This window comes from Haliotis asinina, chromosome 2 (genome assembly GCF_037392515.1).
Source record: "Haliotis asinina isolate JCU_RB_2024 chromosome 2, JCU_Hal_asi_v2, whole genome shotgun sequence".
Classification (NCBI taxonomy): domain Eukaryota; kingdom Metazoa; phylum Mollusca; class Gastropoda; order Lepetellida; family Haliotidae; genus Haliotis; species Haliotis asinina.
In genome coordinates this window covers 32,958,441-32,986,019 of record NC_090281.1, presented here as the reverse complement: position 1 = coordinate 32,986,019, position 27,579 = coordinate 32,958,441, and the positions used below count along the sequence as shown (strand labels likewise).

The following is a 27,579-nucleotide window of genomic DNA, read 5'->3' as shown; positions in this document are numbered from 1 at the left end:
GCTAAGCGTAGTTGTGTCCTCACCTCCATGTGTCTGTGTGTTGCAGGTGGAGGACAGTATGGGGATGTGTATGAGGCAGTATGGAAGAGGTACAACAAAACCGTTGCTGTCAAGACTTTAAAGGTTTGTCAGTAGATGCATCTTAATGCAAACTGTGGGAGTGTAGAGAAGGACATGTCAGAGAACACCTGGTGTCATATCTGATTTTCAGTCATCAGATACTGCCTTAACACATAATGGAATCTGTTGAGATGGAATAGACAACACTTGCCAGTATTCTCTCATTTTTTACACCAACAACAGTATCCTTAAAGGGACAAGATTAATCCCCCGTGACTTAATAATGTAGTGTTTTTTATACTTAATGTCATTCCTAAAGCAAACCACTTATACTACATTGTTTCTGGTCTATGCTATGACGTAACATACTGGGAATATATTTTGTTATTTAGTTTTGATTATTATTCTCTCTGTATGGGAGGGGTAGGGGCGAGGTATACTTAAATGTAACTCCTGTGTATAGAAAATGTACTGTCAATTAGAAAGTGGTCATATGTAACTAAGGTTATATTTGGACCCTATCTGGGGTTCAAACCCACACTTCTATTCATCAGCGTCAGGCACCTAATTGCCAGCACACAAAGCCAGCCTCCTAAATCACTCAGCCACCTCGACTTCCACAAAACATCAGGCGGGGGTGCCTGATGTTGAGGGTATGGGTTCACATCCAGGATGGGACTCAACCCAACAAAAGTACTAGAATCTGTACTTTCCTAAAAAAGTGTAATCCTAAATATAACATGTACCTATACTTTTGTCAAGGAAACGATATGACACTATGAAAAATGATCACCATTTATGCTCCTTCTCTTAGTTATGTATTCACTGTAAACCAATACATGTGACACTGATGTTGTGCAGGAAGACACAATGGCTCTGAAAGACTTCCTGGAAGAAGCCACCATCATGAAAGAAATGAAACACCCCAACTTAGTGCAATTATTAGGTAAGTGCTCACTGAATTGCAGGAAGTCTGAATTCTAGACTGACCCATGAAGATGCGGGGTAGAAAAGGTCTTCAGCAACCCATGCTTGTCATAAAAGGCGACTCTGCTTGTCATAAGGGGTGACTAACGGGATTGGAATGCCAGACTCGCTGACTTTGTTGACACATGTCGTCAGTTCCCAACTGTCCACATCGATAGTCTTGCTGTTGATTACTGGATTGTCTGGTCCAGACTCGCTTATTTACAGACTGCCTCCATATGGCTGGAATATTGCTGAGTCCGACATAAAACCAAACTCACTCACTGAATTCTAGACTGGAATTATCTGAATAAGGCATGAAATCTTTGTGCAGTCCAAAGCACCTAGCTGGCAAGCACCTATTGCAGAGGTTATTTGTGGTGGTTAGAAGGTTATTATTCACCCAATGGGCCAACTAGGTTTACAGGTTTTTATAGAACAGTACAGTTCAGTACAGTGCGCTTATACTGTGTGCTTAAGCTAAACCCATTATCAGAGTAGGTGACAAGATGAATACTTCATCCGAACTTCATGGTTATTGCGTCCGCTTATCACACAGAAGTCCAAGGTTCAGTTTCACACAGAAGTCCAAGGTTCAATTCCTCTCATGGGTACAATGTGTGCAGTCCATTTCTGGTATCCCTTGCCATGATATTGCTGGAATGTTTGTTAAAAGCGGTGTAATACAAAACTTACTCACTTACTCACCAAATATGTGAGGAGGACAAAGAAACATTCCAGCACAATAAGAGTTGTATTACTTCTGAAGGAATTGAGAATGATAACTTTCCACTAATCAGGAAAGAGCAGAAAAGTCTCAATACATGGTATAAAAATGAATACCGTAATCTAAATATATCTCTGTTACGTTGAATGATTTTAAGCTCAACAGTATTTCTGATAATTTAAGTCACGAGCAATTTTGAACAAACTGACACAGGTTGGCTTCATAAAAAGTGTATGAATTTTAGCTTCTTCATGATTTTCTTAATGACATTTTCACTACCATTCTCCAGGTGTGTGTACAAGGGAGCCGCCATTCTACATCATCACAGAGTTTATGGTCCAGGGCAACCTGCTGGACTTCCTGAGGGGCAGCAACAAGGAGGAGCTGGGCCCCACTGTCCTCATGTACATGGCCACCCAGATAGCCTCTGGTATGGCCTACTTGGAGGAGAGGATGTTCATTCACCGGTCAGTCAGTGTTTTATTTCCACCACCTCCATGGTGTACTGTTTAAAGAGTCTGCCCGGAGAGCGGAAGGTCGCAGATGTTAAGATGTGGTACTTGTTGTTCCCTGTCTGGTGCTCATCTGTAATGGCTATAACAAGGACTAGTCGGTATAATGTGGTTGAGTGTTATATTCATGCTTTACTGTGGCATGGTACCTCAGAGCTAGCACTAGCGAGCTTTTTAAGTACAACGTTTAGCCTCGCCTCGCTTCACCTCGACTCACTTCACCTCACCTCACCTCAGTCAGACATTACTGGTTGTTAATCCAGTTCTTCACTTGTTACGTTAAAGGCCTGGGTTCAATCCCCCATATGGGTACATGGGCAGAAACAGAGTTCCATTGTACTAATCTTGTAGCCTAATAATTGAAGCGTCCACTTGTCTCACTAAAGACATGGGTTCAATTCTCCACATTACTACACTGTGTGAAGCCCATTTATGATGTACCCCAGCAGTGATATTGCATATAGCGACATAGAACAAAAGTCAGTCACTCTATTGCTCTAACATGTATAGCATATATAGAAATAGGTTATTTGAGAGACTTGCTTGATAATGGTGTTAGTACCTAAACTGAAGCATCACACTCACTGACTAAGCATTGAACTTGGTTTTCTTTCATATTCAAAGCAGTTGTAGCTTCACATATTGAATCAGTTTTGTTTGCTCTTGTTCTAACTCTGGAAATGTTATGCACTTCAGTGATCTGGCTGCTCGAAACTGTCTTGTGGGAGAGAACCACCTGGTGAAGGTGGCTGATTTCGGCCTGGCCCGTCTCATGAAGGACGACACCTACACCGCTCATGCAGGGGCCAAGTTCCCTATCAAGTGGACGGCACCAGAGGGACTGGCATACAATAGGTTCTCAACCAGGTCTGATGTTTGGGGTAAGTTTCAAAGAAAGTGGGATTTAAAACTGTGCATCATGGAGTGATAATAGTGACCAGCTACATGCCATCAATGGTTGTTGTACTAGCAACTCTGTATTGTGACAAAATGTGAAAGTCTTGCTCCACAAATATGTGGCAAGTCCAGATTACCACAGTTCCTGAAAATGGAGACAGAGTTTGGGGCTCTGTTTATTACATTTTATGTGTATTATATAGAACTGTTTTTCAGAACAACATGTTCATTTCAGAGGCAAAACGTTAGTCAATATGCTGCATTAGAACCTTTCTTGTTGGTGATTATTATGACATATCATCTTACCTTTGCTAGCGATACTAAAGCCTGTACTGTGTTAATGGGGACTGTAGTTATGTCCCAATGTCTCTGGTACTGTGGATAATAATGGTAACTATGTTTCAGGCCTTGGTGTCTGTTGTTAAAGTTTGTATAATAATGGCCAAATGTTTGTTGTAATGTAGACAGATGCTTAGTCTCTGAGCATATACAATTGTGATCGTAACAAACTAACCCATGTAAACTGAAAAGGAGCCCAAGGTAGACCAGAGATTCAGAACTTGTGGAAATCAATACTTCTTCAATTTTGAGTTTTAGCATTGTAGGGAGGGGAAGACAGTAGGGAAGATAATGTGGTTCAGGGACTATGAGATAGACTAATGGTAATGGTGCCTGCCTGTTTCAGCATTTGGTGTGTTGCTATGGGAGCTGGCTACCTATGGGATGTCTCCATACCCTGGGGTGGATCTGACCGATGTGTACCATCTGCTGGAGAGGGGGTATCGCATGGAGAGGCCGTCAGGATGTCCAGCCAATGTCTACCAGCTCATGATCAGATGTAATCAGTCTTACTTCCTGAAAAGATATTATCCAGTCGTAATATTGACACTGTCAGTGATCAGATATAAAAAGAATATATTCCTAATATCAAGGAAGGATATCAACAAACGCTTTCACTGTGATGAAGAAGTTCATCTGTACATTGTTATCCTTCCTGGGTGCTGCATCTTCTAAATGCCTCTCAAACAAGTTATTTCAAAGAGTTTGATTTGACAAAGTTTTATAACTTATTAACTCTATCCATTAAAACTTACTTAAAGTATATTTTGTTAAACGACTTTCTTTGACATTTCATCACTCTTTGTTTTGTGTATTAATTTAGGAATGTCTGAATTTGTCTTGAGTTTGACCAAAACTGTCTTGCAGGCTGGCAGTGGGAGCCCAAGGATCGACCAACATTCCGTGATATCCATTTTGCCCTTGAGAACATGTTTGACATGTCCAGTGTCAGTGAAGGTAGGACTTGTGTTTTGAAAACAGTGTAATAAACAGCAGCCTATTACTGGGCTACCCGTGAACATCATGGTTAAAATAATTATTAGTCTTCAGCTACCTGTGCTAGTTGTTAGACAACTAGAATGGTCATGTAGTCAAAACATGCTGACTTGGTTAATGCACGACATAGTTTCAGACAGATTGCTGCTCATAAGATTGTGTGTAATTTTCAAAGCACCCACAGGCAGTTAGAATGTTGCTGCATGCATCTTTAAATGCAAAACAGACAAAAAGGACTTACTTGTTGGTCTAGTCTTGAAGTGTTAATTGAACATATTATGTATTAGGCAGTCTTGGAGAAAGTAAAATGTGCATTTATGCAATATTTGGTGGGTTCTGTAGCTGTCTTCTTCAATAGGATCTGTTGCTGTCATCTAAGGTACTGCAGTTCTTGCAGCAGAGTTGTATTCATTGGAAACGCCAGAAATCTGTGACAACTGAATCCTAGTCTGAATGTATATCGAGGTTTATCAGCACCGCTTACAGGTTTCACCAAAAGGATCTAAGCAGTGGCATCACTTTGGGTGTATACTCTCTTGCTAATGTGACAAGCTGTGATGTAGCTAGAATTCTGTTCAAAGAAGTGTTTAGCCCAGTCACTTACCCTTACTAAGGACAATTTGAGACAGCATTGTGTGTCTTGGTATGAGTGCATTTACTTTAAAGCCACTTCAAGCCATATTCCATGGGGGACACTATAAATGGGCATCATACTATTGTGGGGAATTGAAAACCCGTGAAGGTCCTAGGGTAGAATGGGCCTTCAGCAACCCATGCTTGCCATAAAAGGTGACTATGCTTGTCGTAAGAGGCAACTAACAGGATCGGGTGGTCATGACACGGTTGACACATATCATAGGTTCCCAATTGCGCAGTTCAATGCTCATGTTGTTGATCACTGGATTGTCTGGTCCAGACTCAATTATTTACAGACCGCCGCCATATAGCTGGAATATTGCTGAGTGCAGTGTAAAACTAAACTCACTCACTCAATGTGGGGAATTGAACCCGTGTTTGATTGTGGCAGGCAAACACTTTAACCATTAATCTACCCAAATGCCCTGATATGTTTACGAAATATGTATAATTCACAGTCATCCACATCAGGAAAAAGATTAGTTGCATGATTGAACTCATCTATTCTAACTTGTGTTTGACAGAGGTGGAAAAAGAACTGGAAAAGAGTGAGAAGAAAAAGGCCCCTGGTCTTCCTTCTAAGAAAGGTCGGACACAGAGTTTTGAGAGCCAAGAGCATCTCGGGGATGGTCGCAGTAGTGCAGGTAGATAGTTGTTGATTTCACTGGTCGCTTTCATTCTAGTGGCCCAGTTGTCTGCTACCAGCATGAAATTGTAAAAGTAGCTCTTTTCCCACAATTTACATGTAAGTGTAAAGAGATTATGAATATTATATTACTAACTTATTATTAATAACTAAAAATAAAAATCATAAAACTCCATTTAGGCCACTCAAACAATTTTAGACATACAAAGTCATATATATGTAAAATTATTTTGAAGTGGAAATTAACAAGTAACTATTTTTGTTTGTTGAACATCATTCCTATGAAACTACTCCTGACTGTTTTGGACTAATGCTTGATGTTATATTAATGCTGTTTTCTTTTTAAGAAACAACCAGTTCGGATGGATTTTAAATTTTTCATGCATGTTCATATTAAGTAGTAAATGATTCTTTAACAGAAGGTATTCCCGTCGGAATCGTCCAAGTTCATGTAACATCACTGTTTTCTCTCTCCAGGTCCAACCCCTCCTGCTGGTAGACGAGTATTACCTCCTTTAGAGGACACAGACGTTACACTCAACAGAGTGTCTGAGATATTATCTCGGAAGTCCTCCAAAAAGAAAAGTGGCCCTGCTCCTACACCACCACGGCGCACCACTTCTTGTAGAGACCCAACTCCAGAGCAGATGCAGCAGCTGCAACAACAGCAGCCACAGCAGCCAGACCTGGACTCCGAACTCAAGTCCAGAATGAAGTTACAGAAAGCCAAAATTGAGAGTGCTGTGGTTCCTGAGGTGGAGGAAAATATGTATGAGGGACCTTGGGACAGTAAAATGTCCATCATGGAACAATCGGCTCGTGCAGGAATGTTTCCGCCGCGATCAAAACATGAAAGTGGATCGCCCAAATTCATGTCTCGAAATGAGGCACGTGAACCATCAACTGATGATAGTGGTGTAGGGAAAAGTGATTCCTTGAAACATGCCCATATAGACAAATCAAAATATCTGATATCAGAGGCAAATGCTCGTAGTTTTGAAAAAGGGACTGAGGAACGGCGTAGTGGCAGAAAGAAAAGCTTACCTCATGGTGCTAGTCTAGATAAAAAGTTGGAGCGATCAGCACGATTTGAGAAAGAATCATTGGCAGAGGAGATGGAGGGTCAGCAATCTCCTCATTTAGGGGGACAGTATCCTAAAAAGGCTCTACCACTACCAGCACATCAACTTGGTGCTAGGAAGAAATTTTCGGATGCGTCACGAACTGGAGATGCAAAACAAGCAACATCAGGTCATGAGAGTGAGGACTCAAGTATCACTGTGGGGAAGCTGGATGTGGCCAATGTTGCTAAGGCTATAAATAGGTATGGGACCATCCCTAAAGGTGTTCGTATTGGAGCATATCTTGCCTCTATGGAGCATGAGCAGAACAATCATAGTCGTGACTTGCCGACAGTGGAGGACCATGACTCTGGCACAGATACTGCCAGTGTGATATCATGTCCTCCTCTCAATATTGAGCAGGGACCTACAGTTGTCTTCAATCCCCCTCCCACTACTAAGGCAGAAGACAGTGATCCTGGGATCAAGCAGGAGCCCAACGTGAAACCGTCAGCTGTAGTTAAGTCACAATCGACCCATGTTATAGTGGATAATCAACCTCCTACGCAGACCAAGTCTCAATATTCTGGCTTGCTTCAAAGGCACAAGTCTGATCTGACATCAAGCAAGGGAAATGGTTTGGGGAGCAAAGGGGATCTGTCCACATACAAATCGGAAACAGATCTTACCAAGGGGGACGAATCTGTTCTTGGGAGTAAGACTGACGTCTCTGTCAGTAAACCCAAACCGAGTCCAAGGTTTTCCAGAATATTTGCTGAAAATTCAGAGCAGAATTCCAATGTGAAAGATGCTTCCTTGGCAGATGACACCCGCCCGGGACCACGAGTGCCTCTTCGACCGTTGCCTCACCAGCAGGGGTCCGATTCTGCCCTTGAAGCAAATGCGGACCACAGTTCCATGGAGAACAACACCAAACAGGCGCCACCCCGGCCTCCTTTTCCTTTTAAAGGGAGGTCCTCCTCATCAGAGGAAAGTCCGAAACCTTCAGAAAATGCTGATGCATCCGGTGATAAAAATAAGTTTGATTACAATTTTCATGGGTCACAAAAACCTGAGGATTCCACCAATAAGCTGTCCTCATTTAAGACATTTGGTAAAGCAAATGCCGTAAAGGAGACCAACTTAGATCATGTTAATGCTGACAATCTGGGAACAAATGATTCCTCCAACAAGTCTAAAGAAAAGGATGAAGGTATTTATAAGCCAGTATTCCCTGTGTTGAAATCGGTAGCTGGGAACAACGTACCCACACATCCCTTAAAGCAGACTGATCCTATGGAGAGGTCGCTGGTCGACCTGGGTCAGGGCAACGCCAACGACCCGCCGTCATCAGACTCTGAGACTTCATCAGTGTCCAAAGATTTGATCATGGATGCTTCCAACAAGCTGCGGTCTTGCATAGACAAACTGGCTCTGGCTGGAAATAAGTCCAGCACCAACTTCATGCTTCTTTCGGAGGAGGTCCAAGCATTCTATGCACTGTGTTGTCGATACATTGACTCCCTTCCCCCTCATGCAAAATTCCATGCTAAGGAGCTGTTGTCTCGGCTGCAGTCCCACAGTCAGAATTTGAAAACGTACACAAGCAGCACTCCGTCTGGGGGTGGGAGGCTGCTCAACGATATACAGAGCACGAATAAAGAAATTATGGGGGTCATTGACAGATGAGGGAGGGAGATAACTTCGGTCTTCTCCAGAGAGGATGGATATTTCTGTATATCTACGGCCTTTTAGCCACTTCACCTTCCCTCAAGGACAGACTGGGTGATAAAACCTTGAGGGAGGGACAGACATACAGACTTTATTTACAGACGGGAAATACTTTCTGAGAGTATTTTAAGAATCAAGAGTAGTGATATTAGGCTGATTGAATGTTTGTGACCTGTTGTGTGTGCTATAGTATTATCCTCGATGTGAGTTGCAGCGATGCTGTCAGCACTGTTAACATGGCAGACGAGGTGTAACCCATTTCTGCATTTTGCAGAAAACTCAACTCAGCATCTGTGTGTGAACAACCAAGAACGTTTGGATCAGAGTGATGCTTTCACTCAGAGAATTTGTGGATGTCAGTACACGTATGTCCAAGAAATTTCTACCATGTGATTTAGTTTTCTTGAACTGTAGGCAAGCTTCAATAAATGTTCTGCCTCTGTAAAATAGAAATTGCTCATCACAGTCCACCCTTCCATTTGTACCACAGAATGTTGTGTTGGAATCTAGTTGCTCATAAAGAAAGTGGAGGCAAGCATGCCCGAACTGCATTAGTGTTTAAGCTCTTTCTCCCTGCTGTCGGTCACTGTAATATAGATATGTTCATATTGGCTGATTCTTTGCTCCCTTCTTCTTCTACCCTCACTCTTTCTCTCTAACCTCCACTTTCTCTCTATTGTTGGTGATGAAAATATCCGCCCACTTTCCTTCTATACCTTCATCCATATTCTGTTCTGTTTATTGGTGTTCCTCTAACCTAAATTCCTATAGGACTAATATATTCCGAGGAACCAGTTCAGACAACGAGCAATGGTTGAAAAAGGATTAAAAAATGCTTCAAACACGATTACATTAACAAACCACACTGCAGTTGTCAAAAAATATATATTTATGTTGCCATGGTTACCAAATGTTTGTGATGTAGGGAAAACTGTAGTTTTCTTTTGTTCTTGTTTGTATTTTTATCCCAACGAATAATGGATATTTTGGTGTCAAGGCTTTTCATGCTATGACTGTTATCACAAAAAGAACGTCTCACATATGGAGAAAATGCATCTCTGTTACTTGCTCAGATTACTGAAGTAATACTTTTAGTGAAGTTGCCTCTTTCAGAGCCATATTGTAATGAACTCAATGTCAGGTGTATTGTTTACAATAGTTGCTCAGATCATGACCATATTCTTTTCACCGGATTGGAATCACATCATTGCTGCCATTAAACAGATTTAATAATCATGTTTACAAACCAAGGGAACTAACTCTGCCTTGATCTTATTCGTGGGGACTTAGGTAAATTCTCAGTCAGCTTATTTAGCTTTGGCTGGAAGAGGTTGAAATAATCAAGTATGAATAAGAATATATTCTGACATTTTGAGAGCCTTAGGCTCTCTGACAGTGGCATGGTGATTTGTTTTTATCTCCCTTTGATTTTAAGTGTGTTAAAACTCTTTTTACGAAGTTATGTAAGTTGACATCTCTCTTGAATGATATTAATGTCCTAGCAAACAGTGAGCATGGCCCATTTGAACTTGAATTGATTTTGTCAAGTGCATCTTCAGTTGTGTAGCTTGTTAGGTTTTGACTTGCAAGATGGTGGGGAAACTGCAATAAACATTGGATCAAACATGCTAGACTGTTTCCTGAAGCTTTAAGTATTTATTTACACAATTATGATAGATGGTTCCTTTTATCTGTTTACACCTGACTTGTATACCTGTGTTCATTAGACAAAGACACTGGATGATTATATACTGATCAAAAGAAGTTATGGAACATCTGATTGTGCTTTTAATATGACTGTGGTTAATTAGTCATGGCTTTTGGGTATTGCAACCCACAGCCTTCAAATTGTGGAGTTCATTAACTACTTTTGATTAGTGTACTATATAACTTCTAATGAGTGCAATTCTAACAGATATGTTCTATGTACAGATATTAAGTTCCTAAGGATTTTGTTTCAAGTGACATATGCAATGGGTATTTTTGTGCTCTGTCAGTACATAAAAATACACACCAAAATCTGTTTTTGTTTTTGTTGTGACAGTGAATTTTGGAGTCACAAGTAATATATGATGTCCTATTCCCTCCATAGCTGGCCAATAAACTTTCACAGTTGATCAATATGTTGTAAGGATTAGTTTCTAGCAATCTACTTTCACCAAAGCGGTGCTAATGTCACTTGAAACAAAGCCTACTTTCATGGCTTCTTGCTAACAGATATCTCTGTAGTCTTGATGACTGTGCCATTTGTGATCTAAGTCTTTATAAAGAAAGTTATTTAATTTGCTGCATAATTAGCATTATGTCAGATGTAACTTATGTTGTGTCAAAATGGCATCGACTTTATTGTAAAGCTATTATTGAAATTTGTAAATAAAATGTAAAAATAACTGCTAAATTTGTGTTGAAAGACGTTTTAAATTTTTTCGGAACAGTAACTAATTTATATATGCTGAAGGCTGTGTATTTTGTTTTCCTGTTAGATGTGACAAACAGTTGACATTCAAACATGGGCTTTATGACACAAGATTCAATAAACACAATTGAACCACCTGTTGTTACGGCAGTCTGATATTCTGTCAGGGAAACACACACTTAAACATCCATACAGGACATCCACAGTCTTCCACGTTCAACCAGTAGTACAAACAGCATGATGTTCTCCGCAGGACACATCTCACGAACAACAAATGGTGAAAACAGTATCATATTTTATGCAGGACACATTTCACAAACAACCAATGGTGTGTACAGTATGACATTTTAAATAGGACACATACCCATTAACACTGATATGTACAAACAGGACACACCCATAAACATCCAGTAATCCAACAGTTCGACACACTATGTAGAACACCCCATAAACATTCAATAATCCAGGCAGTATGATGCACTATCCAGGACACGCCCATTAACATTCAATAATCCAGACAGTATAACACGCTGTGCAGGGCACATCCATTAGTATTTGATAATCCAGACAGTTGACATGCTGTGCTGGACACGCCAATCAACAACAATCTAGAGAGTTAACTGACACACTATGCAGGCCACACCCATTAACATTGAAAAATCCAGACAGTTGGTACGCTATGCAGGACACGCCCACTAACATTCAATAATCCAGACAGTATAACACTATGCAGGACACGCCCATTAACATTCAACAAACCAGACATTGTGATACACTATTCAGGACACGCACATGAACATTCACTAAACCACACAATATGACACACTATGCAGGAAACACCCAAAAAGTGTTCAATCATCCAGACAGTATCACACATGTAAAGGGAATCCCCTGAACTACCAAAATGTCGTTTTCACAGGACTCGAACATAAGAACACCCATTACTGGAGACTGACATTTGATACAGGCAATATCCGTAGATCACCACTAGCACATAGGCATTACATACAAGGGAAACGTCCTTGACCCTGTATTGTAGCCGGGAACAGCGTGATGTGCTTATGATATACTCTTGTAATTATTGACACCCATATAGCCAACAGCCATCGCACAAACGTCACCTAAACAAAACAAGAGGAAGGAGTGAATTAGGTTTTACGCTGCACTAGACAATAGTCTAGCTATACGGAGACGCTCTGTAAATAATCGAGCCTGGGCTAGAAAAATCCCGTGATCAACAGTAAGTGAGTGAGTTTAGTTTTACGCTGCATTCTGCAACATTGCAGCTATACGGAGGCGCTCTGTAAATAATCCAGCTTGGACTAGAAAATCCCGTGATCAACAGTAAGTGAGTGAGTTTAGTTTTACGCTGCACTCAGCAATATTCCAGCTATAGGGCAGCGGTCTGTAAATAATAGTGATCAGCAGCATGAGCATCGATCTACGCAGCTGGGAATCGATGACGTGTCAACCAAGTCAGCGAGCCCGAGCCCGTTAGTCGCCTCTTACGACAAGCAAAGTCGCCTTTTATGACAAGCATGGGTTGCTGAAGGCCTTTTCTATCCCGGACCTTCGCGGGTCTTTAGGAACAGCAGGGATAATCTACAGTCTGTAATCTCTATATATAAGCTCCTTGGGAACAGTAAATATAAATCGCTAGGAGTCTGAAAACAACCTCTGGGCGTATATTTCACATCTCTGGAAATATTTTAGTATCACTATTTAGTATCACTATAATGTTCGATTTGCGAAATATTTCAAAGCCAATTTGTAGTTTTTGCTTTGGCATTTACTGTAGCTTGTGTTTTTTTTTTAACATGAATGTTAATTCCATATTCAATAAAACAATTCACGTTTGTGGCATTTAAACACTATTTAGAAATGTAATTGGAAATACGAGGGGATGTCAATATGTTTTGAGCCTTACATAGAAAAACACAAAATATTGGTATGAACCACATTTATTTTTCAACATAGTCCCCTTGTGAGTCAAGACACTTGTTCCATCTTTTCTGCCAGGCGCTGATGCCATTTCTGTAGAAAGCGCCATTTGGGTTCTCAAACCAAGCCTCAGTAGCAGCAATAAGTTCATTATCATCTAAATCTACGACCACGCAAGTGTTTCTTGAGATTTGGGAACAGATGGACTATAATCACTTGGTGCCAGGTCTGGAGAGTAGGGGGGATGCGACAAGATTTCGTACCCGCATTCCTGGACAGCAGCGGCTGCTCACGCGAGAGGTGTGTACTGGAGCATTGTCTTGATGTAGTGGAATACCACGTCTGATCTTGCCCCGGCGCTTCTCCTTGATTGGCTGTCGCACTTGCCTCAACAAGTTAACGTAATATTCCCCATTCATTGTTCTTCCTTTTGGTAAGTAATCTATGTGGATGACGCCTTTGCTATCCCAGAAGACTGTCGCCATTACCTTCTGCGCTGATCTGGAGGCTTTGAACGTTTTGGTCCTGGGAGAAGTGACATGTTTCCATTCCATGGATTCTTGTTTGCTCTCAGGATCATAGTGGTGGATCCAGGTTTCGTCACAGGTTACTAGCCTAGAGTGAAAATCTTCTGGATTCTTGTTGTATCTGCTTAGCATGGAGTTGGTTATGGTGACCCCTGTTTGCTTCATTTCATCTGTAAGCATTCTTGGCACCCATCTTGCGCACACCTTAGACATGACGAGATGTTCACGAAGAATTGTCTCAATGGATCCGTGTGAAATGCCTGTGGTCTCCTCCAACTCGTGGAGTGTGATTCGACGATTTTCCAGCACAAGTCTATGCACTCTGTCAATGTTTTCCTGACTAGTGTTTGTTGTTGGGCGACCTGGACGGGGGTCATCTTCAAGACTCTCTCTGCCATGCTTAAATTCATTGACCCATCGTTTGATGGTAGCAGATGAAGGGGAAGACTTCCCATAAACTGCTGAAAGCCTTTCTTCAATGTTCTTCGCCGAGTTTCCTTCAAGAACTTAATTACTGCTCTATACTCAATTTTATTCATTTTCACTGCCGTGAGGGGATCTCTTTCTGTCAGTGTGAGCTGTTCAATAACTTCTGATAGTAGGATACCAAAACTTATATATCACATCAGCTACACCCCAAGGTTCAATGTTTTACCATAGGTTGTGACACCTGGGTATGAAAAAAGCCCAAGGCTCAAAACTTATTGACATCCCCTCGTATATGGTGAATATCTGGTAATAAATACGCTACAATATGTCTTTCACAAATACGATTCATTCCCTTTTTTGTATCAAAGAGCTTTGCTCTTTGAAATAAACGAAAACAGCAATACAATGTACGAATACACCAGTGATATCAAGTACCATTAGAATCGAACAGGCACAGAGTTATCGTTCTTGACTGAAGTAGTTCTGATGTTCATACGTCAATCATTCGGGACCAGCTCGTATTATTCAGGGACTCATGCACTTCTTGGAAGTTTTAATAATACACTCTTTGGAAGACCGTTCCCCACAGACCTTCGCTATACTCTCACCTTGCCATCGACTGTTGAAACGCAATGTCGACTTTCATGAGAAAAAAGCACAATGCCCCATTGTCGATGATGCCAGTTTCGATTTTGAGTTGCCCTCTGCAATCGGATTGACAGGCGTTGAGAGTTGAGGACAAAACTGCGATTTGATCTGTGTAAGCAGAGGTTTCTTCCGCGCAAACGTCGACCCACTCAATCGTCACTGGTGGGTCTGTTGTGAGTCCCAATGGTCTGGTTTGTGGAAGCAACCCTGCAGATGGTGACGGTGGTGGACAATCTGTCTGTCTTGACGTTGTGATGTTACTGAAGGTCGCCCATTGCGTGGACGGTCTTGGATGTTGTTAGTAACCTGATAACACTCCTGCAGTCGGTAGATTGTCCTAACATGAACGTCAAAATAATTGTCATATGTAATTCGCGCACGGTTGAATGAATACATCTTAGACTGAACGTAAAAAGACCAGCTTCTCTGGAATCATACACATGCATTGGTTTGTCGGTACCAAATTCCAAAGACCATAGCATTTCATTGTGGTTTTGGGAGGTAGGGTAGCCTATTGGTCAAGACGTTCACTCGTCACACCGAAGACCGGGTTCAAATCCATAATTGGGCACAATGTGTGAATCCCATGTCTGGCGACCCTTGCCGTTATGTTGCTGGAATACTGCTAAAAGCGGTGTAAAACTAAACCCACTCACTGTGAGTGAAGCAGTAGTATTGTCTAGAACTAAAATTATGACATCAACAGAAGTGAAAGAGTGATGGAGAAAAGTTTTGTTCAATAACTAGAGCTAAATAGCATACGTAGATGGTTATGGTGAGAAGGCGTACCGGTATGGGTGGAAATATCCCATGCTGGCATAACTTATGCACAACTTAAGGGTCGTTTAGTTAGCATGGTCTTTTTTCACAAGCCATTGCTACATAGAAGTAACGACCCAGGCGTTAAATGAACACTGAGCCAATTTCGACATTAAAATATAAACTCTCGAAAATATTTACCCACATTATATCACAGGCTTTAGTATTTTGCATTCGGAACTGCCCATGCGTTCGTTTAGAGAGGCAGGAATTGTATATGCTGCCTGGTATGGTGTTTCATCAATGGATTTTATCTGCTCCCTCAGATGATGTTCAAGGGGTTGTGAGCTGTTTCTACGAATTGTTATGAAAAATCTTGTCATCTTGGCTTTTAAACAAATACCTGATTGATACCATGGTACCGATTATACATGCACGCAAAACATAATTGCAAAGAATCCAAATAACTGGACAGCTTATTGCGGCTGGTGTCAAGGTCCGTTTCTGTGGCGATCCGTTTTCGACGAAATGCCTTGTCCGTTTCAGATAGTCTCATTCCGGGTCGTTGTAAAACCCAGCCTAAGGTCAAGGTCGCAATTATGGCTTCCTGAATGTCGAGAAAATGTTAATCATCTTTGCAATTTGTTGCATTTTTGAGTTATTGTTCCAGAATACCATTTGAAAAAGACCACCAAAAGACATACTGGGGTAGCACACGTGTTACTGAAATATCTGAGATGTAATTCAACGCACCGGACCAGTAGTGGATTGTTGAATGTTTCTGATGGTTTGATATTCCTGGGGCCAAAGAAATATTGTTTGAGTGTAAAAAATCTCGACAATGATGTTCTGTTGGAACTGTAGATGTGGTGCAAATATCCTTGTGAGGACAATTCACACGGCTCTTTGCGTTGGGGTACCAGTCACACTCCTTGTCAAGGATACAAGTTAGTAGCTCTAAGTGACGTTTTCTCACTGTAGAATATGCAATATCCTATCATACCAAGACATATTTGTCAGGTGTGTTTAAGTACATTATTAGAATCAGTATTTATTGTTCATATTTTAGCTACATCCTTTGAGACAAGGTGAAACTTGATAAGGTGTTAGTAGACAATCAAACTTTGTTTCTTGTAGGTGGAAAATATTTAGTAATAAATCTTTGCACCACATTGAATCCAGATATATGTTCCAATTTTCATCTTACCATTACTGATGTGGCTGTGAAATCAACTTGTGTGTTTCCTGTCCTATATCATGTAGACATTCTGTTACCATGGTTACTGTCAGGATATTAGTCTACTCCTTTAGGGACTATAGTCTGTAATACAGATCCTGAAACAAATGTATCCAAGAAAACACATTCAAGTCTGGACAAAGTGGCAAGTCTCAGGGCTCCTTTCCATTATATATATATATATATATTTTTTTGTTATGAACATTTTTCTGTAAAATTTTTCATTTCAGAGACTTGTTCTTATTCTACTTAAAGAATCGAACTATGAAGATTAGTGTTAGAATTGGTCTTTACTAACCCATGCTTGTCCTGTGAGGCGACTAGTGAAATTAGGTGGTCATGCCTACTGTAAATTGATGGTCATGCTGTTGGTCACTAGATTACAGACCATCGCCATATAGCTAGAATATTGCCGAGTGCACCATTAAAGAACCAATCAACCAACCTGAAGGGACCAGTACAGTGACCAATCTGAAACACTGTTTTAAAGTGTTTTCACAATAACCAAACCACATTTGCAGATTTATCACTAAACAAAACTTTTCCCTTGTTTGCAAACAAATGCTCTTATTCTGAAATAAGAACAGACATGCTTAACATGCTAGTCTTTAGGTGCACTTTCCATATTTTGCATAACTATTTAATTACACTACTACCACTTCAACAGTGAGATGCATATCTTTCCACATCAAGTAACCATATTGTCATATGGTGTCAATCACAGCATGTAGAGGTGAAATATAGAAATGGAAATATTTTTTTCATGTTGTGGATATGACTGTGGAAGATTTGAAAATGTGACATTTCTCATGCTTGCACCAGGAACTCTGGCGGGGGGATTAGAATGATTGGCTTTATCTGTGTACAGGTTATTCCTTTGAAGTGCATGTTTTACTATATGTTATATTATTGGTATTCATCTCAAATGTCCTAAGTCTTATTTTTAATAAAATCTGGTCAAAGGACTGAAACTTCGTGTCATTGTAGTCACCAAATGAAGGTCAATTTTCAAAGTTGTTCAGCTATTTGCACCAATGTTTTTATTAAAAATGATGTTGTAAAATACTTTCCTCTTTCACAAGAATCTTTTGTTTCTGCATTTTTGTAATGCACAAGCTGATTGTACTGATACAGTGTAATATCATTGTAACTTCCCGCATCGGCATGATCAGAGCATCAACATTTCATTTCAGTTTTGAGTCGGGCAGTCATACAGACACAGGACTTGCTTTATGGTATCGCTTATCTCCTCTTGATGACACTGTCCATCGTCTTCTATTACCTTGCCTGCTTCATCGACCCAGGATATCTGCCTCTTAAAAAGAAGGTACTCCATTATTAGTTGCTAAGCAATATAGCAAAAAAGAGGCCCATTACCCAGTTCAGTACCGCCATATAGCTGGAATATTGATGACTCACTCATGATACAGTACATTGATTAAGCAGTCCTGAATCATGACACATAGGATGCGTGAGATCATAAATCATATTGAAAATCTGGGTTAGACATTTTCTTTGGCACCGCATGTTTGTCATCTGAAGTGGCTATCACATGGCAAACTAAAGTTTGACATGTTGACATTTTAAAACTCTTGTTTTCACACGTCAAACACACGTCACCTTTAAGGTCATTTGACTCTTGAGCAGCATATCTCTATCATTGCAGTCATGTGACAGTTATGTTGACTGCGATTGGTTGTTTCAGAACAACACAAGTTTGACAACATTTCACACATCAAACTTGAGTTTGATAACACCGAAAGTTTGATGGAAAAGTTGGTGAGAATAGATCATATTTCTCAACAACAGTTTGACAACTCTGAAACTGGTGTTATTGGCAAGTTGTTGGAATGTTTACATCCTCAAACCCGAGTTTGACAAGGTTTTGTAAAACTTTTGTTTGCCTTGTGAAGGCTGCTTAACAGGTTTGAGTGGTCAGACTTGCTAAGTTGTTTGATGGATGTCAACTGTTTACAGACTGCAGTCATGTCCCTGGAACATTGTTGAGTGTAAACAGCTAAACAGATTAATTCGGTGTGAAATACTCAAGTAATAACCTAAAGAAAGTTTTCAACTTTATGCATATTGTAAGTTGTTTTCTAGTTGGCTTTGTCTGTGTCTTTGTTCTTGCTCAGTAATATCCCTTCTTGTCTCTGAAAGTTAAACCCCCTGGGTTGTAATTCACCTGGAGTATCGCTGACTTTGTTGACACGTGTCGTATACCAGTTGTGTAGATTGATGCTCATGGTATTGATCACTGGATTGCCTGGTCCAGACTTGATTATATACAGACATAACCATATAGCTTATATGTTGCTGAGTGTGGAGTTAGACAACAAGCCAATGAAACTAGTCTGCAGAATGTCATACTGGCATGACCTGTAATGGGTTGTCCTCAGATCTTTGTGCAACAATAACAAAAATAGTTAAGAATAGACAAAAATATTGTTCGTTTCAGAAAGCATCAGTCAATAACAATTCTGAAGATGAAGGCTCGGATGAAGACAGCAGCATGCTGAAGAATGGAGATAAAGATGTCAAATACCGCATGTGTGACTACTGTGAAATACAGGTGAGCTAAGTTGAACAGATGGCTACTGTGACACACAGGTGAGCTAAGTGGAATGAGCATATGCTGTCAAATACAGGTGAGCTGATTGGAACAGGGGTGAATGCTATGAAATATAGGTGAGCTGAGTGGAGCAGGCGACTGTAGTTGAGTACGGGTGAGCTTAGTGGTAAATGCTGTGAAATACATAACTTTCGCTTGATGCTACTTCTCAAGTTAACCCTATCCCTGGCTCCATTTACATGCACCAACTTGCTGTATGCCAGACAGGCTTAGCTTACCTCCAGTACCAGATTTCCAGTGATAGGCAACTATTCAAGAACCAGTTCTCAGGCCCCCCTAAGTAATTTCAGACGTAAACAACCTCCGGGGGCATGACTTATGACACTCTTTTGCAGTGACGATCTTTTCCTAAAAAAATAATCAATAGCTCCGACAACACCTCACACCTAAACACATTCAACACGAGTGGTCAAAGATGGATAATTATAAAAATGAAAACAGTAGAAATTAAAAACAAAACTCACCGAAACGGGTGCTCCTTCGAGTGACGCCATGTTTTGATGTGTGAGTTTCAGGACACGACCGACAAAACATGGAACTGAGCCGCGAAATCTCCGAAGATTGCCAAGCTTGTTTCAAGTATTACTGACATTGTTTCCGATAGGGGCGTTGTGTTTCTGTTATTACTGCTAAACTATCGATGTCGCTGCAATTGTTTCGTGAGTGGGCTGCATTTGTTTACATTTGAGATGCAATTCCTTCAAATTTGCCGTAATTCCTTTCATTACTTAGCGGGGGCCTGGCTCTGGTTCCAAATTGCGCAACTGCCAAATATGACTTCAGTAGACTAAACCAATTGTACAACCATTCTTGGTTATCATGGTTGTTGACAGTCGTAATAGCTGGCTAATTTTGGGATGGTTATATTGGAAATATGCTGTTTTTCCTGCAAGGATAATCAGTTCCTTACTGTCAAATGACAATCCTTTGACTAATTGAAAAAATTTTAAACGTTGTTTGTCTATACTAAGATCTTCCAAGGTGCCACGACCTACTTAAGGGCCCTATAGTATTCTGTCATATCAGGGGATCACGATACATTCTGTCTCTTCAGAGTTATTTGATTTATCATATTACCCCAATTCTCCGATGTTTATCATTACCCCAGAAGTACATACTTCTAACAAAACCATGTGATAGAAGTTTATTACTTTGGTAATGTGTGAAAGAGTGATGAGAAAGATGTGAGTCTGTGAAATGCTGACAAATATTGATGCTTTCTGGAAGTAGTGAGTTCTGTTGTCTGTCCAGCAGTAAAAACCAGCATGCCAAATAGGCATTTGCCCAGTAGCTCATGGCTTTTGAAAATGCAGTTGGGTCAGTAAATCCTGACAGCCACTGGCCCGACTAGCTAGTGAAAACTGAAATTTTATGGGGTTGTTGTTGTTTTACCTTTTTATCGGGCTAGTGAATTGTTTTGTGGGCTAGTAACCTTCAGGCTTAGCTAGGCTGACTGGCTATCAAAATTTGGAAAGTATTTCACACACAGGTAAAAATGCAATAATTTGTTTGTCTTTTAACTTAAAATGTGTACAGAATACATTTGATACTTATTGACTAACCTTTGCAGATGTGATTTTTGTCCTTGGCTACCATCATCCCTGATCCATGACAACAAAATGGATGCCACTATCCATTCTCACCCACATCTCTTAACATTTACCATGTTTACTGGAATGTGAAGAAAATAAAGATGTACAATTAGTGTCAGTCATTGTCAAAGACTTTAACTTTGAATATACTGCACTTGTGAAGAAAATACTACTCACTGTAGATAATTGATGGGAGTACTCTAGAAGCAATGACTCTAAAATCATTGTGTACTTGCAGCAACCAATGAGAGCCAAGCACTGTGAGGACTGCAAGCGATGTGTGAGGAAGTATGATCACCACTGTCCGTGGCTGGAGGCATGTGTCGGTGAGCGCAACCACAAGTTCTTCCTGCTGTTTCTCCTGGCCACGGCCATGTTGGTGTTGTGGACATTCTACATTGCCTGGTGAGCATACAAACCTATACCAGTTTGGCCAGAACCTATTTTGAAATAATTTATTTAAATTTGATTTTGTAGAATTTGTTTTATATTTTTGTACAAACCCAAGTTTATTATTGACCCAAATTGTCGCATGTACCAATGAGCACATAACTAATTTATCATCACTTTGTTTTAGTTTTGAGATATATGAGATTTGCAGAATTGGCCAATACAACGACAAATAATTCTGTATTCATGACAAACCACATTGTCTGCTATAAACCTTTCAAAGTAGTATAGCCTTGTGGGTGATATGTTTGCTTGTCATGGTCAATCCCACACATGGGTACAATGTGTGAAGCTCATTTCTGGTGTCCCCCTCCGTGATATTGGTGGAATATTGCTACAACTTGTACAAGTGACGTTTATAACTGAACTCACTCACTCAAGCGCCATATCTGTATCATATCATATCTACAAGTTCACTATTTTGTCCATCATCACACCAACCCACACTGGTTGTCCAACTGAACTAATAGGATCGGATGGTCAGACTTACTGACTTGATTGACGCATGTGATGGTATCCCAGTTGCATAAATCAATGCTCATGCTGTTGATAATCACTGGATTATCCTGTCCAGACCTAACTATTTACACTTACAGACCACCATCATATTCTGAGGAGGAAATTAGACATCAAACCAACCATTTGGAGCCGTTTTGTAGATTAATTAAATAAGGTAACTGTATTTCTGGAACTAAATGCCAGTCTACTCTCAATTCCCAGGAATGCCATCGTGTTCCGCCTGGACTGGTCAGATTGGTTCAAAGCCAACTTCCTCTTCTTCATCGATATCATCATCCTGATCTTCGGAGGGTTCGTCGTAGTTGGTCTCCTGTGCTTCCACTCCTACCTGATGGTCAAGGGGATGACCACATGGGAAGCTGCTTCTCGGGAGAGGATCACATACCTGAAATATCTTGATGATGACTATAATCCATTTGATGAGGGTGTGTGCAAAAATATGTACTACTTCCTGTGCGTGTGCAAGGTGCGGAAGTGGGAGAGCGTGTATTCCAAGAAAGCTGATGTCAATGGAAATGGAGGTATTGTGTGAATGTCAAGATGACTGAAATATTACATCACTTTAAGCTTATTTTTCGAGATAAGCCTATCACAGTGTTCCAAATTAATGGGGTTCTTAGAATATTTATCTCAAAGTATTTGAATCCCTAAATCTTTGACATTCAGCCTTATGGTTTGGACAAGGATCCTTTGACTTTCGTAATTTCAAACACTGCTATCTCATCAGGTGCAGGAGGTGTTCTGCGGATCATATACATAACGATTCAAATGACAGGATTGCATTTGATCAACAGACACATTGCCCAATACTTTACATATCTCAAAGCACCATTTTGTATTGTGTTCAGAAAAATTGGTCCATCTGTTGAAAGTTCAACTTCACCTAAGCTCTTCAGGGCCTCAACAAAGACACAACTTATATGTTGCTAGATTGTTGTCAGTGTTGTCTCTATACATTTGTAGTGAATCTCCCACAGCATAACATGCGTATGGTTTCCAACTATATCATTGTGGGGAACACGGAAATATGCTTCATACAATTTACCCATGTTGGGAATCAAACCCTGGCTAGCTATTCTCGAAACGTTTGTAGCCCTACGAACATCTTAAGCCCATGCTTAACACATTAGCTACGATCAAAGTTAAGAATTCTTAGGGAAATGAGCGTTTTGAGAATAAGGACTCAGGTGACGAGCGAACACGTAACCCCCAGACTACCCCAGTGTGACATGTTCCGTGGGAGAGTGTTAGGAATGTGTAATAACAATGCTTAAAGTAATGAATCAATACGTTTGTATGACTGTTTGTATTTGTCAGCTTTTTAGTGTTTATACAGTGGAAGCTGTCAAAACCAGCAGCTGCCCAATCCGGCAAGAAGTCAATACTGGCATAAAATGTCAGTCCCATCTGTGGCTAGAATATTTATTATATTTTTAAAGCTCTGAAAACCGGTTGTTATCAGGTCTCAGCATGAATGAGCTGCCCAAATATGTATATACGCAATAAACAGTGCCGGATGTGTATTGTCATTAGTTAATCCAGCATTGAAATCATATCGTGGCTGACGAAGATAATTTAATCTCAGTTTAGTATGGTACACAAGTTGATAATGTAACACTGTCAATGTGGGCAGTACTTTAAAGAACCGCGTCATAAAACAATGTATATGAGAGTGACGAAACTGGTTCTGTTCTAGTTGTAGGTAACCATGTCAACTCAACGATCCGGCACACTGTCTAAACCGGATTATTTCTTATGTCTTGATGAGTGCTGGTTTAGACAGCTTCCACTGTATTTGGACATATCACAGCATAATACTTTATGATTGTTTTGATAACACGATGTCATGAGATTACTGAAGTGTTAAATAAGAAATATGTAGAGCAAGATGTATATTGCATCTTCAACTCAAAGAATGAGAGGACATGTCCATTTTTGGGAAAATATTTAAAAACATTTTGCCACTAGTGTGGATTGGTGGTCTGCTGAGGACTTACTACCTATCTAATGATAAGTACAGTAGTTGTGTTTCAGTTCAGCTACTTTTAATGCAGTTTGTTTGAATGTAACAACAAGGTAGTGAAGGGTGGGCCCACAACCTTAATGTCAGAACCATATGGTAAAGTCATACACTGTAGTGTCATAGTCAAAGGGACCTAAGTAGTGATGAGGGGGCCCTTTGTCGGCACAGGTCCAATACATAGGTACCACAGGCACTTTTCCATATACAGAAATGTAACCTTGAAAAAATATCAAAACAGAAACGTACCTGATACCCTAAACAAGGGGTGGGTCTATATTTTATTTCAGAGTCATTTGTTTTATCATATCTTCCCACTCGGCTGATTGCGAGTGGTGTTGTGCATTAGGAAATATTTGTTACTGTGTATGCTTGTGTCTTATAAAAGGCAATGAAATGTATCCTTTACAACTGTTTGACAGTTCTGATGGCACAGTGTGGAATGGACTTATCTTAGGGTATGTTTTTGTATGCTGACTTTGTTTAGTCTACGTTTCCATGTACACAAACATACCTGGGATACACATCGGTAGTACCAGTGCTGACAACGGCTCCTTCAGATGAAGTAACTACTTCAAAATATCCTAAAGGTTTGGTGTAACTGCAGAGTGACGACTAAAGAGGGAATATGCAGGGACATTTATGCTTCAAGACAGCAGTGAGTTTGATTAAACAGTAAACCTTATAGTCATGACTGTGTCGTAGTAGGCTGAGTGTGAACATACAGAATACTCACATCCTATAAATCAAATCTGCGTATTCATGTATATTCTTGAATATACGTCTTTGTATGAATGTATCTATGAAATTCTGTGTTGTTAGGGTAACAGTATTGGTTGTGGTTAGAAGTCACTGACGTATAAAAACTCAACAAAAAATGTTTGGGAACATGACTTCATGGGTAGAGATTTTTAAAATTGGTTCGCTCAGTTTTCACTACAAAAAATATACCAAAATAAACATGATCCCTGAAAAACATTTGCTGTATATATATATATATCAATGTAAGTTGTTGTGTGGAAAGTGTTACTGTTGTCAATGTTATCTGTTATCAGTGAATTGTAGTCATGTTCCATGTATCCGATGTTGCCAAAGTTAATTGCAATGTTGTAGAGACAGTGTTAATATTCCAATGTTGAGTTCACAAATTATGTGATTGAAGTTTTATTTTTCTATGTTCTACACATTCTAATTGAGAGTTATTTTAGTATATTCTACAGGATATGTTGGTTAATCTTTTCATTATAGTGAATAGAAAATATACATGCAACCATATCATACTGCCTGTTAAGAGAGAAGTGACGAAATTCCATTCCATTCCATAATCCTACTTTTTTGTGTAACATTTATGAAAATATGGAATTGTAACATTGTCAGTATTCAGGATACACAAGCTTTGTCAACATCAATCTATTTATTTCTTCATAAGCCTCCAAGAATGGTACAGGGACTTTCACTAGTTTCAGCTTGTCTGGTAATAAGTTTAAAACTTAAAATTATAAACTGATTTGTTCAACTGTTTTTGTCATTTCTTTTATCAATAAGGATCTCTTTAATGAAGATATATATAGATAAATATATTCTTGTGCAACCTTTTTATCATATTTATATTTCTGAATTTGAAAAATTCTGATATAATTCCTCACTGATCGAGTCATTTTTAATCATCAAAAAATAACTGTATAGTTTTCATATTTTTTTGTCTAATAGATCAAAACAGTACTATCAATAAGAACCTTGTCCTTATGCACCATTTGGGTCAAATATGGTGGAGCAGTTGTATTAATTGTGTTAGTGGTTGCAGCACATATGAGCCGAGTTCCTGCAGCAACTGCACTGGTGGGGTCAAATATTATGTGTAGTGGAGGCAATTTATTTATTGTTAATTGATGTCTGTGTGATAAAACATAGAACAAAGAAAGAGGAATAAACACTATATTTATCAGTTTACTGATACATTTTGCCTAGATTGATGCTATTTTCTGCAGGAAATGCTTTTGTAATTTCTGTGTCTGTGTCTGTGTCTGTGTCTTGACATTGTTCCTGTTAAGTACATTTCCCTTGATAGTTTTCTAATGGAAGAAAAGGAACTGAACATACTTCAAAATGAGTAATAGTTTGTATATATATTTTGCGCTGTTATGTACTGTGAAATTTGTGTTGTCAGGCTGCTTGCCCTCAGTAGCCGATATTCTGACGAACAAATCATCATGTACTGTGGAGTTACGTCTTTATATATATATATATATATACATATACACACATGTATGTTGCTTTCTGTCATACTTGTTGGGTTAAGTGTCCTGACTAGAGAGGTTTCACTGATATTATACAAAACATGTGTGTTTGTTTGATAATAATGAACATGTTTAATTATGTTTCCTTTTCTGGGCTTTCAAGTTTTGATTTGAGGGAGGTGGGTTTTACAGCGCTTTAGCAATATTCCAGCCAAATCATGGAGGAATCGACCCGGAGTCCTCGGTATGAAAAGCGAATGCTTTAACCCTGAGCTACCCCATTGCCCCATTTTGTTTTGGTTGGAGAAATGTTTAATCACAGGTGAGTATCTTTAAAATCTTTCAAGGTAGCTTAGGCCTGTTTTTAACTACTTGGTTTACAGATAGGTAAACAAAATTATCAGGTCGGTAGGGAGCGGAGAAAACATAGAATATAGAGATGTAGTATGCCAGCTAAGCTGCCTGTGGCATTACCTTTCCCTTTGTTCCAGGTAATATTTGAAAGGTATAAGTGCTACTTCTCTCAGTTTCTTTGGTTTTTGTATCAATATTTTTATAGAATAATAATGTCAAAACAATTATAGTTATTTCCCCCAACTTCCTTCAAATTTCAGGTTAGTGTATCTGTAAACCAAGTAATTAAAAAGGCTTTTACTTCCAAGGTCTGGCATAGCTCAGTAAGTGGCAAGTTGTATTGTCTTGTCTCGTTGTGTGTGATTAAATGAAAATCTTGGGTGTCAGTAATTTATTTGTACATCAGTTGTCTGTTGCTGTATGTGAGAATGGTAAGTGTGACTGGTTTGTCTTTTATGTGATATGACATATCTGTTTCTCATTGTGATTTTACAGCAGAATTCAAATTTTATTTTTATATAATTTTGACTAACATTTTATGGTAACAGAAAGTCAAACAGAAATTAATCTTGCTTTGTTTTGATGGCAAGATTACCTTCTACAGGGATGTGTGTATCAACATGAGTTAAATATTTTAGCACACACTGATTTTCCTTTGAAGGTCCCCTAAACCCTTGCCAGAGTAGAGTATTTCAATATTTAAGGGTCAGTTAAGAAACAATACCATTACAATGTATTGTATGCTGAAATCTTGATTGAATCATTGCTTCCACTGTGCTAAACCTATCCCACCAGAGTTATCTCCCTTCTTTCAGGGGTCACCATGGTAACTGTAAGTGGTGTCACTGTTGTTTCCACCTTGTTGCTGTACATGGCAGTCTCATTGTAATACATGCACTAGTGGAATAAAGACCAGTTGACCAGTAGTCAGCTATAATGGCATGAATTGCTTGCATTTGTCACTGAGTATGAACAAGCGGGACTTGCACTGCTTTGATTTGTTAGATGTTGCACTCATCAGTGTTAGAGCTTTACCACAGCAGTCATATAAGTAAATAACTGAGTCTCGACCAGACAATCCAGTCACCAACATCATGAGCATCAGTGAGAGCCTGACCCATTTACATCCATAGTCATCTCCTGTGACAAGCATAGTTTGCTTAAGACAATTCTAACCCTGATCTTCATACAGAGATGGAACAGAGATAGAAGACTGATGGTCTGTTTCTGCTGGAGTGAGTGAGTTA

At 39.7% G+C, this 27,579-nt stretch overlaps 2 protein-coding genes across 4 annotated transcripts in view; both read left to right on the top strand.

The window, feature by feature from the left end:
- Positions 1-10,969, top strand: part of LOC137273625 (tyrosine-protein kinase ABL1-like) — a 93,677-nt gene extending 82,708 nt beyond the window's left edge. For all 3 annotated transcript variants that reach the window (XM_067806384.1, XM_067806385.1, XM_067806386.1), the window contains 8 exons: positions 47-123; positions 922-1,006; positions 2,043-2,220; positions 2,962-3,146; positions 3,848-4,000; positions 4,369-4,458; positions 5,658-5,777; positions 6,257-10,969. In XM_067806384.1, the coding sequence (XP_067662485.1) occupies positions 47-123; positions 922-1,006; positions 2,043-2,220; positions 2,962-3,146; positions 3,848-4,000; positions 4,369-4,458; positions 5,658-5,777; positions 6,257-8,529 (3,161 nt within the window). In that variant the 3' untranslated portion in view covers positions 8,530-10,969. The remainder of the gene's footprint in view (positions 1-46; positions 124-921; positions 1,007-2,042; positions 2,221-2,961; positions 3,147-3,847; positions 4,001-4,368; positions 4,459-5,657; positions 5,778-6,256) is intronic.
- Positions 10,970-15,867: 4,898 nt separating this feature from the next.
- Positions 15,868-27,278, top strand: LOC137273614 (palmitoyltransferase ZDHHC12-A-like). The gene is made up of 5 exons (XM_067806374.1): positions 15,868-16,238; positions 17,722-17,855; positions 18,987-19,100; positions 20,991-21,157; positions 21,923-27,278. The coding sequence occupies exons 1-5, from the start codon at positions 16,133-16,135 to the stop codon at positions 22,251-22,253; spliced, it is 852 nt and encodes a 283-aa protein (XP_067662475.1). The 5' UTR covers positions 15,868-16,132; the 3' UTR covers positions 22,254-27,278.
- Positions 27,279-27,579: the final 301 nt, after the last annotated feature.

Excerpts from the sequence above, each read along its gene's own strand:
- LOC137273614 (XM_067806374.1), top strand. The coding sequence starts at position 16,133 with ATGATGTTCTGTTGGAACTGTAGATGTGGTGCAAATATCCTTGTGAGG. Across the intron at positions 17,856-18,986 it reads ATCTGCCTCTTAAAAAGAAG|AAAGCATCAGTCAATAACAA; the intron begins GTACTCCATTAT and ends TGTTCGTTTCAG. Across the intron at positions 21,158-21,922 it reads TGGACATTCTACATTGCCTG|GAATGCCATCGTGTTCCGCC; the intron begins GTGAGCATACAA and ends CTCAATTCCCAG.